Source organism: Dasypus novemcinctus, chromosome 23, assembly GCF_030445035.2.
Source record: "Dasypus novemcinctus isolate mDasNov1 chromosome 23, mDasNov1.1.hap2, whole genome shotgun sequence".
Taxonomy (NCBI): Eukaryota; Metazoa; Chordata; class Mammalia; order Cingulata; family Dasypodidae; genus Dasypus; species Dasypus novemcinctus.
The window spans coordinates 62,649,360-62,667,547 of record NC_080695.1 but is presented as its reverse complement, the minus strand read 5'-3'; the positions used below and the strand labels follow the sequence as shown (position 1 = coordinate 62,667,547).

General features: G+C 48.7%; 1 protein-coding gene across 8 annotated transcripts in view; it reads left to right on the top strand.

Annotated features, from left to right (window-relative positions):
- Positions 1–18,188, top strand: part of CLEC16A (C-type lectin domain containing 16A) — a 224,021-nt gene that overhangs the window by 158,030 nt on the left and 47,803 nt on the right. For all 8 annotated transcript variants that reach the window (XM_071211365.1, XM_058286468.2, XM_058286469.2 and 5 more), the window contains exons 19-21: positions 9,955–10,106; positions 12,699–12,903; positions 14,669–14,836. In XM_071211365.1, coding sequence (XP_071067466.1) covers positions 9,955–10,106; positions 12,699–12,903; positions 14,669–14,836 — 525 coding nt within the window. The remainder of the gene's footprint in view (positions 1–9,954; positions 10,107–12,698; positions 12,904–14,668; positions 14,837–18,188) is intronic.

The window sequence follows — 18,188 nt, the reverse complement described above, 5'->3', positions numbered from 1 at the left end:
CCTTTAGAAGCAAGCGGTGGCCAAAGCCCAGGGGACAGCAGTTGAAATCTTAGAACTGAGCACTAGGTCAGAATTTCCGTGGGTGACTGGATTTCAGCAAATGTCCTAATATCTGCATACCTAATTGCTGCAGTCCTCTGCGAATCTGAGGAAGAATGCTAGTATGTTTTTCCCCTTTATCACTGATGGGGGGTGAGGTCTGTGCCTGGCAGTGGAGATGTGCCAAGCCCACCCTCGAGCCAGGAAATACCCTACTTTCCTGCTGCCCTCCGGCTGTGCTGGGAAGGAATGCTTTAGGGATCTTCAAAGAAGACAAAGTAATTGATTGCTCCTTGCAGCAAATAACCCATAAACTGTTGTCAGGTTGATGGAAAAATGGCTACTTAATTTTCTTCAAAGGATTGATTTGACTGTCAGGAGAAAGCGCCAACCTGATTGCATGTGCTAGTTTACACCCTAAGTGAGAGCAGTCGGTCTCCTTCTGCATCAGAGCATCTGGGCCTTGCCAGGAGTCTCTCCCCGGAGTTAATCCAGGCTCAGGGAGGCCTGGGCATTGTTTGTAGAAGACCCTTCACCCTCCTTTGGGTGGGTCTGTAGAACCTAACAGAGCCGGATTCCTCTGGCCCAGCCTGCTGGGTTGCATTTGAATCAGTTTAAGGCTTCCCTTTCAAAGCACTCAAGGTAATTCCCAAAAAAATGTGGTGGAACTTCTTTATCCACAGAAGATATTTCCATTTTTGTAGCAGATTTTTTTTTTTTTTAACGATTTATTTATTTATTTCTCTCCTCTCCCCCGCCCCCTCCCGGTTGTCTGTTCTCTGTTTGGTGTATCTTCGTTGTCCACTTCTGTTGTTGTCAGCGGCACAGGAATCTGTGTTTCTTTTTGTTGCGTCATCTGGTTGTGTCAGCTCTCCGTGTGTGCAGTGCCATTCCTGGGCAGGCTGCACTTTCTTTGGCGCTGGGCGGCTCTCCTTATGGGGCACACTCATTGCACAGGGGGCTCCCCTACACGGGGACACCCCTATGTGGCAGGGCACTCCTTGCATGCATCAGCACTGCGCATGGGCCAGCTCCACACGGGTCAAGGACGCCCATGCGGCAGATGGACGCCCTAACCACTGGGCCAAGTCCACTTCCCTGTAGCAGATTTTGATAACAGTCGTGACACTGAGAAGATGGAAGGCACTTTTCAACTGGGCTTCTGCATCCTTGCCTTTATCTGCTTGCCCCTCCCTCCTCTCTCTCTCTCCCCTTTCCTCCTCTTTCTCTGTGCCTCCCTCTCTCAGCTGACTGGAGCCCATGATTCATCAGCTGCTTCCCAGCTGGACACTATAGTGGGTTCGCCTCCCCCTGTCACTGGAGAGCACTGCACTCCAGGCATTCCCTGGAGTCACTGACACAGCTTCGTTCAGTGCCACCTAGTACCTTCTCCCATCCCAGACGGGCTAATTTCCTGAGTGTCTGACAGCTCCAGAGGGCTACCCTCTGTCCCCAGCCTGAAGCTTCCAGGAGGATAGAGGCTGGGCCCGGGTTGCTAACTGCTGTGTCCCTGATGCCTGACTAGGGCGTCCCCAGCCCCATCCAGAGGCTTGGAACTCCAGGGCAGTGTGGAGGTCCCATGGTCCCACTCTGGCTTCATAGCTCAGCCTTGGAGAAGGTGCTTGACCTGCCCAGTATGTGTCCCCTGGTATCCACAAACCCATGCCTCAGATCTCACGGGCGCTTGGGCCTGGCTTACAGAAGCCTTGGGGAAAGGTTGGTCTAGCATCAGCAGCAATGGCTGCGATCAGGCTGCTGAGGGGCTGGGTGCCCTATCCCCACACTCAGTCCTGGCCAGCTTCAAGCATGTGGCTTTGGTGCTGGAGGGTGCCGCATCCTCCTAGGAAGGGGTGTGGACCCAGTGGAAGTCAGCTTGCCCGGTTACTTCAGCTGCCCTGCCTGCAGGTTCCCTGTTGCTAACTAATCAGGATACAGGCCCTGGGATCAAAACCCAATGTAGGGTCTACGTGGCCCAGAGGTCCCCGCAAACTGGTTTCCTAGAGCCATGAAGTCTCACGCGCGCTTGGTGTCCTGGTATCCGAGTGAGCCTTCCTTTCCAGGAATCAGCATACCCTGTCCACAGCCCCCTTTCTGACCTCGGATTAACCACATGTGCCTAAAACACTTCATGGTGCTGTTTACATTCCAAGTTGCAAATCTAAACTCCAGCTGTGGCCATGTTCTAAGAAATGGCCCTAAAGCCTGAGGGTGGGATTTCAAAGCCCTGGAATTCTGCTGGCTTAGAGATCCTGCTGCAAAGATGAAGACCTCACTCTAATGTATGTGGAGCCACCCACACCAAGAATTAAAAAAATATTGGCATCCATATTTTATTGCAAAGGGATCATTTAAATACGGCAAAAGTCACTCAGCCCCGTTTATTGCTTGGTGATGAGCTACAGCCTGTCAGAGCGGCTGCCGGGGCGGCTCCAGCCCAGGCCTGGGGAAGGAGGGCTGGTGAGCAGCACTTTGCCTTAAACAGGGAGCACCGATGCACATTCGCATCCCTCCATCCAGACTACAAATCCCTCTTGAGTGCCTGCCACCGGCCCAGGCCCTTCTGGGGGAACAACAGTGAATGAGACCAGTTGGGTGGGATCCTGTCTTTTTGGAACTGACTGTCTAGATAGGGGGCGAGCCTCAACAAGGAAGGAGGAAATGGGATAATTCCAGAATGTCAGGTACTCTGCAGGTTTTGGGGGAAAGGGGGGACGCCGGGATGATGGGTCAGCAGCTGGGAAGGTGCAGCAGCCACGGGTAAGGGGGTCAGGGAAGGCCTGTCTGGGGAGGCCCGTGGCCTGCATAACTCAGAATTCTGAGGAACAGCTGAAAACAGTGATTCATTTTCTCCCTCGGAGGCTGCATTCAGAAAGCATGACTCTACCTGAGGCAAAAGAAGTTCTGGCTAAAGAGAATCAGGACTCCAGAAAGCCAGGTCACCTCCACTCAATGTGGCCCCGGCTAGCATCAGGGCTGCTTGCCGGGGATAGCCCCATCCCTTTGAATCACCCGCACAGTCCTGCAAGGGGTCAGCTCTTATTTTTATAAGTGAGGGAGCCAGAGACTCAGAGAAGGGTGGTGACTTGTCCAAGGTCACACATTATTCATGGCAAAGCTGGAATATAAACCCAGGCCTCCCTGGCTCCAAAGCCCAAGCCCTTTAGCTCTTTTTACCAGGACTAATCGCCCCAATTCTGCACTTCATGGTATGGGGGGTCCTGCATGCTTTTTGCCTTTTCTCCTCCACTCCCCCATCATCTTAAAATTCTGCTTGAAAATGGCTGCAGGAGGAAGAGAAAATGGTTTCCCTTCCTCCTGCTTACCACTGCAGGACCTTCTGAGCGTCTAAAATAGCCCCAAGCTGTTTGTCCAGGCCAGTCCTGAAAGGTGTGGCATGCCAGTCCTTGGTGGTGCGGAAAGAACTTTAGAACATCAAGTGTGCCTGGACCCAGCACAAAATCACAATAAATGACTGTTGCACTTAGCTATTGCTGCATAACAAACTACCTTAAAACTTAGTGGCTCAAAACCACTACCGTCTTTGATTTTGCTCTCGAGTCTGTCATCTGGCCGGGACTCAGAAGGAGCAGCTTGTTTCCACTCCCCATGGCATCAGCCGAAGTGGCTCAGTGGGGATAGAGGGTAGGTAGTGCAGCTGGCAGGTGAGGGCTGCCTGGGGCCTTGGCTTCCCTCCACGTGGGCCTCTCTGGGGGGCTGTGTGGGCTTCCTCACAGCCTGGAGGCTGGGGCCGCAGGCATTTTCTCATCTTGACGCAAGTCATCTGGCATCACTTCTGCTGTACTCCGTGGGTCTAGGCAATCACGGGGGCCCACCCAGGTTCAAGGAGAAAGGACATCAACCCCACCCCTGGATGAGAGTGTCAGGGCCACACCATTAGAAGGACATGTGGGGGAGATGTTTTGTGGCCGTCTTTGAAAAACACAACCCATCCAAAAATTCATTTCAGTCCCATCCCCTGTCCCCCCCAAGTCCTTTCTATTACACCAAGGCAGTCTCAGGTGGGTACTGGTTTGTTCAGACCCTCTTGCACTCTAGTTCTTTTCAAGAAAAAAGAGCAGGCTTCAGGCTACAATTCTAATAGTCTTCTTTCTTTTATCTATTTTCATGTCTACCTTATTTTTCCATTCATGGTAATGAAGCAGTCTCCTTAAATAAATTTATTTTATTTTATTTTTTAAAAGTGTGTGCTTTACAGAGAAAAATTAAGTACAAGCTCTGCTTTGCTGCTAAGTTGCTCTCACAAGTGCAAGTATGTTCCTCATCTGTCATAGCAAAAGTTTAGAAACAACCTGAATGTCCACCAGTCAGGGTGCTATTAAATCAGCAAGTCTTGGTTCACAGTGGGGCAGCAGCAGCTGCACAAGGGCGTGAGGAATGGCTCTGTGTGCAGACTTGTCCCCGAATTACATGTCATCTCAGTCTGCCTGGCTGCTATAACAAACACCATGCAGCAGGCTGCCTTCAGCAACAGGAATGTTTCATCTCCTGGTTTGGGAGGCTCGAAGTCCTCCCTCAGTGTGGGGCTGGGCTGCTTTCTCTGGCGCCCTCTGCCACACAGCCATCTCTTCCCTGGGTGTGCCCCTCTGCTTTCCTGACTCGTTTCCACTGCCGTGTCCAGTTCTTGTACCTTTTATTTATTTATTTATTTTAACGATTTATTTATTTATTTCTCTCCCCTCCCCTCCCCACCCTGGTTGTCTGTTCTCTGTGTCTATTTGCTGTGTCTTGTCTGCTTCTGTTAGTTGTCAGCGGCATGGGAATCTGTGTCTCTTTTTGTTGCGTCATCTTGTGTGAGCTCTCTGTGTGTGTGGCACCATTCCTGGGCAGGCTGCACTTTCTTTCGCGCTGGGCGGCTCTCCTTACGGGGCGCACTCCTTGCACGTGGGGCTTCCCTACGTGGGGGACACCCCTGTGTGGCACAGCACTCCTTGCGTGCATCAGCACTGCACGTGGGCCAGCTCCACACGGGTCAAGGAGGCCTGGGGTTTGAACCACGGACCTCCCATGTGGTAGACGGACGCCCTAACCACTGGGCCAAGTCCATTTCCCTCTTATACCTTTTATAAGGACCTCAGCCATATGGATAAGGCCCGCCTCATTCAGTCTGGCCACACCGTACAAATGGGTTCAAACCCACAGGAAGGTGGAAGAAGACTGGAACATGTCTTCTGGTACAGGGTGTGGTTCGTTCTCCAACACACAGTTAAGTGAACACATCACAATGCCAGATCTGCTGTGTAGAAAAGAAAGAAAAGGTGGGGAGGGCACAGCTACCTGAACAGGTGAAAATGCATGGTGGGCAGATGACAAGGATTCCTTACAGCAGTTGCCTCTGGAGAAGGGTTCAGAGAGATTTATTGTCCACTGCAAACAACTTCATGCCTTTTAAAATGGAAACCATGGATGATATCAGTAAATTATAATTTTTTACTAAATTAAAATAACTACCCCCCTCCAACCCCCCAGTAAATACAATAAAAGGCAGTGCCTAGGAGTAAGAGGGAGATGTCACCCTTTCCTGAGGTGAGGTTCCTCTGGGAGAAACGTCATGCCTTCGGGACCCTGGGGTGTGATGGAAGGCGCTGTTATCTCATCTGCCCTGCCGGAGAGCGCGGTTCCTCTCCAGAATGGAGACTGCCTGCGTGGCACATACGCTCCCAAGGCCAGCTCTGCTAATGGGGTCCCGAGTGTCCCCGCTGGGCCCTGAGCTCATTCATCTCACTGTCACTCCCTCGCCATGAGTTGGCACTCAGTGTCAGATGCCAGAGCTCTTCAGCTCACACATTAGCTGGTCGGGAAACTGTCGCTGCTTGAGCACCGGCTGGTGCTGTTGACAGCTCTCAGCTTTTTGCTGTCACCCAGTTCACAGGGATTGCCTAATGCCTTCCTGACCGGGCTCCAGAAAGCCCAAAGTCCTTTTTGTGAGAGTGTGGAAAGAGATTCGCTTTTTTCCTCTATTTTAAGTACACACATATCTATCTTCCTTTAGAAAATCAGAACATCATATATAAACTAAAATCACCTTGATCCCCACCTCACCTCAAACCTACCTCCTTCCTTCCAAAGAGGTCATCCTTGTGCACCCTGCCAGACTTTTTTTTAAATTACTGTTTTTCCTATGTGCATATGCTTGAGCCCATAGAAGATATAGTTTATTTTGTGTGGTTTCATGTTGTATGAATTGTGTTATGTTTATGTATCATGCTACAACTTGCATTTTACTTATGTCTTAAGACTTAACAGTGTTGACATATATAGAGATCTAACTTATTCCTTCACTCATTGTTCAATTCCTAATTCACTTCACTCATTGCCATGGGGTTTTGCATTGAATGAACATACACATTTCATTTAGGCTTTCCCTTGTTGCTGGACATTTGGGTTGTTACAGACTCAAATGCTGTTATCAGCATCTGAGTAGGAGTCTCTTGGCCCATGTGTGTGAGTGTTTTTCTTGGGAACATACCACTTGCTGTGTAATAGGGTACGAAACTTTCAGTTTTAATAAATAATGCTAATTTGTTCTTAAACTAACTATGTCAATTTATTTTCCTCTTCGCCAAGTGTGAGAATGCCAGTTTCTCTATATCTTTGCCAACACCCACTATCACCAGACCTTTTTATTTTTGCTAATCTGATGGGTAGAAGAGGGTCACTTGTTTTCATTTGTTTCCCAATTTCTTGCGAGAGCGAGCACCCTGTGTGCATTTATTGACTCTGCCCTTTCTCTCGTCTGTGAGTGATGCCTGTGACGGCCCTTCACATTTACACTTTGTTCATCTTTTGCTTCTTAGAGGTATTCTGCATATATTTTCCTGGTGTGTCTGTTTATAAAGTCATTTGCTAAATATGAGTTAAGTTTTCATTTTGATGTAGTCAATTTATCTTATATTTACTTATTTGTATGTTTTTATTCTTTTTTTGGAAGAAACCCTTCCCTGCCCCTAAAGCTGTCTTCTGATCATTTTCTGTGATTTGTATTTTAATATTTTTTTTTAGAGAAGTTGTAGGTTTACAGAAAAATCACGCATGAAATACAGACTCTGCCCCCTCTCCTTGGCAGAAGTTGCTGGGGGAGGGGGACCCAGGAGATTCCGACAGACTGTGAGATTTGGGAAGCACAGTGTACAGATGACCAGGAAGCATCGTGTACCTGCCACCCACACTGGCCTCTCCCGGTCACAGGCCATTCCCGAGTCGGGCAGAGAGGCTCATGAGGCCGCCACACAACAGAGCAACTGCCTGCCAGAGTCCTTCCCGTGCTCCACGTTCCAGTGGCACCTCAGCACTCGGCTTGGCTCCCTTTGACTCAGACCAAAATCCACACTGCCTGCCATGGCTGCTGCAAGGCCGACTGGTCGGTCCTTGCTCCCTGCCCTGCTGCTGTGCCCAGCACGCCGAGCTCTTGCCCGCCTTGGCACTTGTTTCTCATTCCTATCGTGCTCTCCCAGCTCCTGCCCCTTAAGGCCCTAGGCTGAACAGCCTCTTTAGGAAGCCTTTCCTGCTGCTTCCATCTGAAGCACACCCTGGTCCACTCCAGAACCTTCTGCTTCAACCCTGGAGTGCTCCTTTGAAGCAGGGATCATACCGTGCAGTGATATTCTCAGTGTATTGGCTTAGCTTTTTGGTCTTTTTGCCTCACTAGAGTATAAGCTTCTTGAGGGCAGTGACTGGGTCTGCCTTGTCCATCATAGAACCACTGGCTGGCTCCATGCCTACTCCTTAGTTGGCTCTCAGAAATTCCAGAGAGTGTGAAGGAGTGAGTGAGTGGGTGAGTGAATGTGAATGCGAGTGAATGAATGAGTGAACAAATGCGCTCGTGCACAAAGGCAGCAGGTGAAAGAGTGCGGACAAAATTGGGCTCCATTCAGTCACTCCCTCCTGGGTGCCCCTCTGTCCAAGACCCCAAGACCATCCAGGGTGACCAGGCAGCCCCTGCCCTCCAGGGTGCCAGGCAGGAAGTCCTCACGGTGTGGGGTGCAGCTGAGGGCAGAAGTGGGGAGGAGTTCGCCGAAATGATACCCAAATGACCCACAAACAGTCACATGAAACCAGCATTTCCTAGCTCCCCTCCGTCGGTGGAAGCCCACTGCACTTCTCCTTAACTGCCCCCACAGCTTCTGAAAGGCGAGCGACTGCATCACTCCCGGGGCAGTCCGGCCTCGCAGATTTTCTTGTGAAATCTTTCACCATGTTCTCACAGGGCTTTGATGTCTCAGTTACAGCTCTGAAAGTTGTTCCGCTTTGGGTTTTTCCCCTTCCTTTTCTTTTTTCTTTGTGGTGGAGGTGGTGTGTCTTTTTTTTCTCTCTGAAGCCCCCAAGACTGCTCTGCTTCAAGGAGGCGGTTGCCCCTGCGGATGACTGTGCCCGTTCCCCAGGGCTCGGCCCCAGAGGCACTGAGGGTGTGACTCGGGGGCAGGAGGAGTCTGAGTTGCCTGTTCAAATAAGAGGGAGGGAGGGAAGGAGGAAGGGAGCGAAGGAGGAGAAGAGGAGGGAAGGAGGGAGGGCAGCAGGCAGGTTTTGTAGTTTGTAAAGTTTTGATTTTGTGTGGGGTTTTTTGGTTTGTTTGTTTGTTTGTTTTCCTGTATTAAAATAAAAGGGTCTCATTGCGGAAGGTGTTTTCAGTATTGAGACCAGCTTACTATTTCTTCTATTCAGAGACCTGCGTTAATGTTTTGGTATGTTTCCCTGCACTTGTGTTTCTTTGACGGGAACCTTTTTTTTTTTTAACATGTCAAGATCATAGTAATAAAGATTTCCCCTACTTTTTCACTTAAAATTATGAGTTTTCCAATGTTATTGCAATTATTTGTCAATATCTTTGAATTTGGGTTTTTTAAGTATAGCTCAAAAACGCATCTTGAATACTTCTCATTTTAAAATAATTTCCAGCAAGACAGTAGTACACAGAGCAAAAATGAAAGTTTTCCCATGGTTCTGCCCTGCACCCCCACCCCCACATCTCACTTCCCTCCCAGAGGTAACCACTGTCAGGAGTTTGGTTAAAACCTCATTTTTAAATGGGTGTGTAATTTTCCCAACTAATGGGAAAAAACTCTTTCCTGTTTGGGGGCATTTGGGTTGTTTCCTGGCTGGACTCTTTCTTTTAAAACGCCTGGGCAGAGGATTCCACTGGAGGGAACTCACTTAGATACTAGATTTAATGGGCCTGCATTACTCTCAAGTTGCTTCGAGCACAGGTACTAAATCAGACATCAAATTTGGCATAACTTTGAAGTAAGAGAAAGGACCTGGCATTTGCTAAGGACCCACTGCAAGCAAGACCCCACACTAAGTTCCTTGGCCTGGCTGTTTTGACTTAGTGCACCAAATATCTCAAGGCTGGGGACATTATTCCCATTTTACAGAGAGGAAAAGCATTCTTTGGCGGGATCAAGTGCCTTCCCAAGAATTGCACACCATCTAGGGCAGACACGGTGTTGGGGGGCTTAGTGATTCTATATCCAGGCAGGAGACTGTTGTTTTCCAGTCTTCACTAAATTCAAGCCAATACCATCACAACTGTAAACTGCTCTCTGTGTGGTGGGGTTCTTGGTTTGTTTATTTTTTTAGCTATGGTTTAAGCACCTAATATACTCAGTAAACATTGTACTAATGCTTTATATGTGTTATAGCAGTTCAGCCTTGCAAATAGTGCTTTGAAGGGGGCAGGCCTCATCCCCAGTTTTCAGATGAGGAATCTGGGCCCAGAAAGGTTAAGAGGTGTTCCCAGGAGTAGTGACACAGTAGGGACTTGGAACAGGCCTGCATGACTACAAGGCTGGCTCAACCCCTGGGCTTAGCCGCTGTCTTAAAAAGAGTCTACGTGGGGATGTCCAGCTCACATCAGGTAGTCCAAGCCCATCTCACCACTCTCCATCTCTCTCCTTCCAGATAACAGTGACTTGATTGCCTGCACAGTGATTACCAAGGACGGCAGCATGGTCCAGCGGTTCCTGGCTGTTGACATTTACCAGATGAGTTTGGTGGAGCCCGACGTGTCCAGACTTGGTTGGGGTGTGGTCAAGTTTGCAGGCCTCTTGCAGGTAAGATGGCCAAGAACTGTGGGAGCTTTTCTTGGTTGACTGTACAAACATGCACATACACACCAAAATAATTCTCATTATTGACTATTTTTAACAAGAAAAAGAATACGTGAGCCAATTCTCCCTGAAAAAAGTTAAAACATTGTGTAGACACACAACTAAGTGCCAAAGCCTCCTTGACCAAGATCCTCAATCCTTCTAACCCCTTCTCCCCTAGAGATAACTTCGGTTATCAGTTCATTCTCTCCAGATCTTTTCCTCTACCAAATGCATATATAAACATATGTAAGTGTAATGGCATGCACCTATTTTTAAAAATTGTGTACATTTACTTGAGCACATGTGTGTGTGCATGTATTTAATTAAATGGTGTGATATTGAACATGTTCTGTCTTGGGAGCTAGCCTTACCTTGACCTACTGGTATTCTTTTAGCTGCTGCCTAACTGGACCAAAGCATATTTAGCTGGTGATGCCCTGTTGGTTGTTTCCCACATGGTGCTGGAGGAGACTTTATAAATTGTTTTTGTCTCCTTATGCACTTGTGCAAGAGTTTCCCGAGGGCAGATACCAAGAAGCTGGGGTGTGCCTATTTTAAATGCCAATAGATCCTGTTTATCCTCTCTGAAACAACTGTTAGCATGGGTAGTTTACGACTGTTCCTTTTCCTCACCCCATCGCCAGCAGACCTCGGCTCTCAGGTGCCAGGGGCCCGGGTTTTTAATGCTGGTCGTTATGACGAGTGACTGATGCTCGCTCATTGATTTCATGAAGCTTGTTAATTTAATAATTTAAGATGGCCTTCCAGGTCACACCCCCGTCATACCTCTGTTCCTGAACATCCAGCAAACACTTCCAGGCCTGAGGCCTGCTCTATTTCAAGGCAGGCCATCTCTTTGTCGAGCAGCTCTGCTTGCTGAAAGGCTCGGCTCCGGCCAATTGTCCACCATCCGTAAAGTGACCGACTGGGCCTGTCCCACACTCCATGAGAGCCACCCACATAGCTGAAGATGCTGTTGCAACCTTTCCCCTAACCTCTCTTTTCCAGGAGATTTCTTTCCACTTGAAAAATATCTTTTAGGGGCACAGGTGTAGCTCAGTCGTTGACCACCTGCTTTGCATGTACGATGTCCTGGGTTCAGTCCCTGGTACTTCTGAAAATAATAATAAAAGTAAAATTTTAAATGTCTTTTACAGAGTATGATGTGAAAAACAACTATATGAAGGTTCTTTCTTTTCCAGAATCTTTCTTTCCACTTAAAAAAATGTCTTTTAGGGGCACAGGTGTAGCTTCGTGGTTGAGCACCTGCTTCACATGTATGAGGTCCAGGGTTCGGTCCCTGGTACTCTGAAAATAATAATAATAAAAGTAAAATTTTAAATGTCTTTTACAGAATATGATGTGAAAAACAACTATATGAAGAATTTTTCTTTAAAAAAAAGATTCCCATGTAAGACATTGTCCATTAGGTGATTTAGTGCTTCATATTTATCCAGGCTTATGATCAATTTCCTTTAGAATTTAGTATCAGAAATGTGTTTTTGTCCCTGAAGAATTAATATGTGTCCTCTGTCAGACAATGAAAGCCACATAAACCATTTTTCCCCCTTTGGTCGTCTTCCAATAGCTACTATTTCTCAGTTGCTGCTACATGCCACTCTGCTTTAAATATTTGGTATCTAATTCTCACTACAGTGTTTCAATGCAAGTATTATTTCTAAAGAGCCCATGCTGATTTACTGCCTAGAACAGAAACCATCTTGTTTCAGGGGCCTTTTTTTCACAGTTTTACCACCAACATTAGCGTTTCTGGCTTTTATGTCAATCTCTCCCTTCTCATGCTTTTATCTTAAATTGCCTTAAACCTTTGTGGAAAGCAGACTCTTTGCACAGAGTCAATTTTGAGGTTTTATATTGGATTTCTTCTTATCACATTTGCTACATGTTAGTTTCTTTTCCACCTTTCAAAGGTAGCTTTCTTCAAATCTCTATAAATGCCCTTCCCTGTTCTTTTTTTTGGGTTGGCTTTTTCTCAAAGTTCTTTCAGGACCATAAATTCTTCCGGCATACAAGTGACCGTCAACCATGCCTCCTTCTGAAGAGAAACAAGGAAGGAATTGGTTGGTGGATGTGGGACCATCTAAGGCAGGCCAGGTGGTGATAGGAATATTGGTTTCTCAGAAGAGTTGGAGTTTGTTGAGTTCCCCTTGGATTCGGCCTCTGAAAGAGACTGGTATACCTTTTTATTCACCAGTTGACTCCTGTCCTAGAAGTCAGCAACTCCAGAGGAGATGGGGGAGAACACTGAAAATGATTCAATGGGAATGAGCAGCACCCAGCACTTGTGCCTCGGCTCTTTTGAGTGCTCTGTGTCTCTCCCGTTCTCTCCCTCGAGGCCTGGTCTGGTTTTCGCTCCTTGGTACCAACTGCTGCCGCTGGTGTCGAGAGAGGCTGATGGTCACTTGCACAGCAAGAGGAACTGTGGCTGTTGGGGACCTCTTTCTAAGATGACTCCTGGAGCTCACCACTACTGAGCAGCTACCCTCCTCCTGCACCCATGACCACCCTGGCTTTGTCTTCCTCCCTCTGCAGGACATGCAGGTGACCGGTGTTGAGGATGACAGCCGCGCCCTGAACATCACCATCCACAAGCCTGCATCCAGCCCGCACTCCAAGCCCTTCCCCATCCTCCAGGCCACCTTTGTCTTCTCAGACCACATCCGCTGCATCATCGCCAAGCAGCGCCTGGCCAAAGGCCGCATCCAGGCGAGGCGCATGAAGATGCAGAGAATAGCTGGTGAGTGGCAGGGCCCTGGAAGAGTGTCCTCTGGGCTCTTGGGGGTAGAAGCAGCCACCAAAGGGCTGCCAGCATACCCCCGAGGACCCTAGTATTGATCTTAAGAACCAGTGGCACTCCTAGAAGAGGATGGATACAGTTCAGGAATTAAATGTGTTTTAGTAAGAGGTATGGAGAGTCCATTCAGAACTTCCCACTTTGTAAGTGCTTAATTTTAGAGAGTCTCTAGGGCTGCATGGAAGAGACAAGCAGACGAGAATGGGGTTTTAGGGTCAACTATTGTTCTCTAAATGGGGATTCTCTAGCTTACATTTACCAACTGCTTCAACTTTCCTCTCCCACCTTCAAGTCTTAAAACAACCCTTGAAATCAGTTGGGCCTGTTGTGACCATTTCACAGAAGAGGAAACGGAGGCGCAGTGCCTTGCCTAAAGTCAATTAGGCAGCAAGTTGACAGAACCCAAACTAGCACTTCCTACTCTAAGTCTCATACCTTCTCCCTCTCCACGGCTCCCAGGAGGGACAGCCCTCCTTGGTGAGGAACCACAGGACCAGCTAACTGCATTTAGAGCCGTCTCACATTTCTCAGGGGTCTCACATTACTCGGGGTCGGGGCAAATTTTGAGGAAGCTGAACACTGTCTGGTGTCAAGAAGGCCCATATTTTCTTAGAAGGAAAGGCCTCTGACCTGAAGGCAATTCCGTTCCTCGTCTCGGGGTGGAAGGCATGGCAGTCTCCCTGGGGAAAAGGCCTTCTGTCAACTCCTCAGATTACAAACAGCCTTTCTCAAGACAGCCAGGGCCTTCCAGCTCAGCCCCACTGCTCGCTCTCTTGCGGCTGCTGGGAGGATTTCCATCCCGCTGTGCTCGAGAGGGCTTCCTAGCAGACTCCAGTGAGGCTCCTGTACCTCCAGGTCCTCACTGACTTGAGCAGGGCCACATCCCACTGAGGCCGCCTCATCATATTTTCATTCTAGCTGAAACTTGGCCCACAAAATCATTACAGAAGCATTTTGTAATGTGCAAAGTGACTTAAATCATTCAGTCCTTTCTTCTGAGATTTATTTTCAGAGGTTTTTTTTTTTCTTTTTTTAATGTAAAGCAATTTCTCACAGCTGGCATGAAGGCTAAATATTTCACTTGAAAATTGAGAATTATGCTGTAAAGTGGCTGTTAGAACTAATGCCTTGGGTATTTCTTAAATTGATTTTTAAAAGCCCCACCAAATTGATATATCATAAGATTTGTTTATGGAAGGTACATGAAAGGTAAACGTGCATAAGTACACATGTCCTACTCATGTGCATTCCTATCTGTTCACACACTGCTCCCATGCACATAGAAAAATAAGCTTTCAGGGCAGAATTGGCCTTATTTGCATTGGGGTCTGAAACTGCCCCAGAAGCTAAGCCTAGGCAAGGGTCTTTTACACTTGGAAGCTGAGCATCCAAGGTGGGAACTGGCCCAGTGGCCATTGCGTGCAAGGAGCCAGGCCCAGCTCCCCTGTCTCCCTGAGCTCCTTGGCCCAAGTGCCCTTCTAGACACCTGGCTGTGTGCTGAGCCTTGGGCAGGGTCTTGGGTGTTGGGTCGGCCACCCAATCCCGGAGCTCCGCCTGCCCATCTGCCATCTCTCTGGCATGTACCCGGCAGAGCCACAGTCACTTTGGTTACAGCCTGCCCCACACCAAGTCTTGTCACCTGCACACACCCCCACACACACACCCGTGCCACACACTGAAAATGAACCCTGGTGTCTTTTATATGTAGCCCTCCTGGACCTCCCAGTCCAGCCAGCCACTGAAGTCCTTGGATTTGGACTCGGCTCCTCCGCCTCCACCCAGCACCTGCCCTTCCGCTTCTATGACCAGTGCCGCCGGGGCAGCAGCGACCCCACTGTGCAGCGTTCCGTCTTCGCATCCGTGGACAAGGTGCCAGGTAGGCCAGCCCACCCTGTACCATCTCAGCCCCTCTCAGGGCCAAGGGTGGAGGGCCTTATCTTTGTCAAGCCTGTGCAAGCTAACCTTCCTCTCTTGGAAATCCAGGCAGCTCAAAGTTTCTTAGAATTTACCAAAGTGCCACACAAAATTCAACACAAGCCCCAGAAATAAATCTTGGCATTCTTTTTGGTGTTCAGCTGCCTTGGTTTAGTTTTCCAAAGATGCATTGGGTATGTGGAAGGGCTTCTCAGAATTAAGACTCAGAAGTTTCTTGGAAATTTCTTGGAAATACTTAAATTATTAGTAATGAGCTTGTGGGGGAGTAGTTTCCTTCTCTGTGTAAGATGACTAGAAGGAGATAGTATGTGTGGTTCCTGTTTAACCCCTGAAGAAATGAGACTTGAGAGAAGACGGCACTGCCCACAGGCAGCTCTGGCTTCTCCCATCTGGGAGCCTCTCTTCCCACTCTTCACCAGAGCTCAGCTCTAGCTGCTCCTCCCCCTCCCCTTCCCCAAAAGAGACACAGAAATAGAAAGTTGAAGGTCGACTTGGCAGAGCAGAAAGCATTGCTTCTCCAGCAGAACAGGCTCCCGCCTTCCTGTCCTGAAATGCCTGCTTTAAGCAAATCCATATGCTCCCAATCCCTCGAAAGAGAACGTTTCTCTTGATTTCAGAATTTCAGAAAACTTGGCCAGCTCTCCCCTGCATGCTAACATCTCCATGTTCAGGGAGTCCGAATTTAAATTACAAGTATCGCGTAACATTTTCAAACACAGTTATTGATTCCAGAACAAAGTGCAGCCATAAGAATGCGCCCAAAATCTGGGTCCTTGTTTCCCCCACATACAATTTATTTTCAGCCTTAGATTTGATTAATTCATTTTCAAAATATTTCTACTCCAGGCGTATGATTTGAAAAAATCCAAACAGGACATGACGAAATGAAAAATGAGTGTCTCCCAACATTGCCCCAGAAGTAACCACTGTGAACAGTACCTCATGTTCTTCCAGAAATACGTATTTGTATTCTGTGCATGTGTTTGCCTGTCTGTTTTTACACATGGAGTGATACCCCATCGGTGACCCTGCACCTTGCCTTTCGTCACTCAATCCGTGTCACCCACCAGCGGTATCAATCAGCTTCACCCCCATTAACAGCTGATGGCATTTTATTGTATGGATGGCCCGAAACCTCTTTGATTACCATTTGATATTGATGGGTCTGTGGTCATTTCCAGTGTCCAGCCCTTAGGGTGTCGCCATGAACATCCTCGGGCCGTCTTTGTCTTGCTGTGAGAGCCCTGCATTTCTGCGGGATGGAGTCCCAGCGGGGGGCCTGCTCTGTCCAAGGGGTGTGTCTGGCAGTTTAACCATCTGTTTTCCCAACCTGTACTCTAGAAGCCAGGGCCCCAGTCCGCCACCCACGGGTTGTGATCCTTTTCCTCCTTCACACCAGTCTTAGGCTGTGAGACTGACTGCGGCTCCACCTCTCTGTTCATGGTGATGATTCTGCCTGCTTCAGGGTCTGGAGGATCCTTTGTTAGAAAATCCTCCAGGTTGCTCCTTGTCCTGTAGAGATGGTTGCTGAGTCTATGTGAACTATGACTGTGAGTCTAGATTAACCAAGCACGGATTGGCCTGGCTAGAGATCATTTCTTTAGAATCATTGAGGCTCCTTTCAGCCAGTAACTTTCTGCTCCAATCCTTTTTGGAACAAGGGCTGTAGATAAACAGAGAGAACCAGGTGTCACATTCTTCAGCATCTGTATAATCCCTTTTCTGTTGGCAGAGCGCCTTACAGTGACTTACTGCTTACTTCTCCCACCCTGCCTGGGCTTCGGGGGAGGTATGAGATCATCAGCTGCTGAGGGCACGCCAGTGTCCTGTCACTAGTCCCGGGTCAGGCTGTGTCCCGGGGTTGCTGGTCCCAGGTTTGGTCCATGCATTCAGGACTGTGGTCAAAGGTCGCCGCTGAAGGTGGCCCTCCAGCCCTCTGCCCCTTCTCTCCCCCAGCAAGTACCCCCCAGGTATAGGGAGGGAGGGGGAGCTTCTCACTCTGTGCCCCCAGCGTGGCTGCCCTGGCAGGGAGAGGACTCACTGGCCTCTGGCCTTGGCTTAAACCGCTGATGGCTTCTGATGTGATCTTAAGAGCAAGCTGAAACCCCTGAGCCTCAGCTTGAGTCAGAAAGAGCCAGCGAAGCTGAGGGGGAAGGGGCAGCAGCCGCCTTCCCCACCCCCCACCTACCTCACCTGTCCCAGTGGTAGGTCCCATGGCCACTCAGTGCTCAAGCAAGCATCTGGGAGTCATTGTTAACTCCCCTCCCCCTATCCACACCCCCTGGCCTGCTCCCCCTCCAGAACGCACCCCACCACCAGGACCTCTCCCCGAGATCAGGGCAACTCAGTTCTCCAGTTGCTCTGCCCCCTTCCTTCCACTCAGATGCGAATCCAAATCCGCCGTGCTGTGCCCCTGCCTTCAGCCCTCCAGAAGCTTCCCATTGCAATAGGCTAAATCCCCGGTCTCTCACTCTGGCCACTGGGCGCCGTGGGGCTTGGGCCAGCTGACCTGTCAGGTGCAGCCCGCCACGGCCACCCCACCACCACTGCGCCAGCCCCTGCCATTCCCCTGAATCAGCACCACTCAACCTTTTGACCTCAGGACCCCTTTACACTCGTAGAAATTATTCAGGAACCCCAAGAGCTTTTGTTCATGGGGACTGTATCTCTTGATCTTCATGGTATTAGAAATTGATACCGAGAAATGGCTTATTTATTTACTTATCTATTTCGAAGTAACAATAATATGCCCACCAAATGTTAATATAAATAACATAGTTTTAGGAAAAGTAACTCTGCTTTCTAAAACCCCAAAAAAATGATGTTTCACATTTTTGCAAATCTTGTTAATGTCTGGCTTAATAGAAGACAGATGGATTCGCATATCTGCTCCTGCAGTCAGTTTATTGCAATAGCATACATTGTGGCCTCTGGAAAACTCCTCTATACACTCATGAGAGAGTGCATGTGAAGGCACACACACAAAAAAAGTCTTATTATTTTTACAAAAATAGTTTTGTTACTGGGAGCTCCCACCCCAGGGTTTCCCAGACCACACTTTGAGAACTGTCACTCTCTTTCCAGGCTCGGGGCCTTTGCACTGGGTGATCTTCCCTAGGTCTTTGTGTGGCTGCTTGTTCTAATTACTCTAGCCCCAGTTCCCAAGCTGCCACCTCCTGGGAGGGCCTTTCCCACCACCCCCAGCTGACTGTGGTACCCCCTCCCTTCCCACCCTTCACCTTAGCCAGGTTGATTACTCTACAGTGCTCACACCGTCTGCAGGTTCTCCCCCA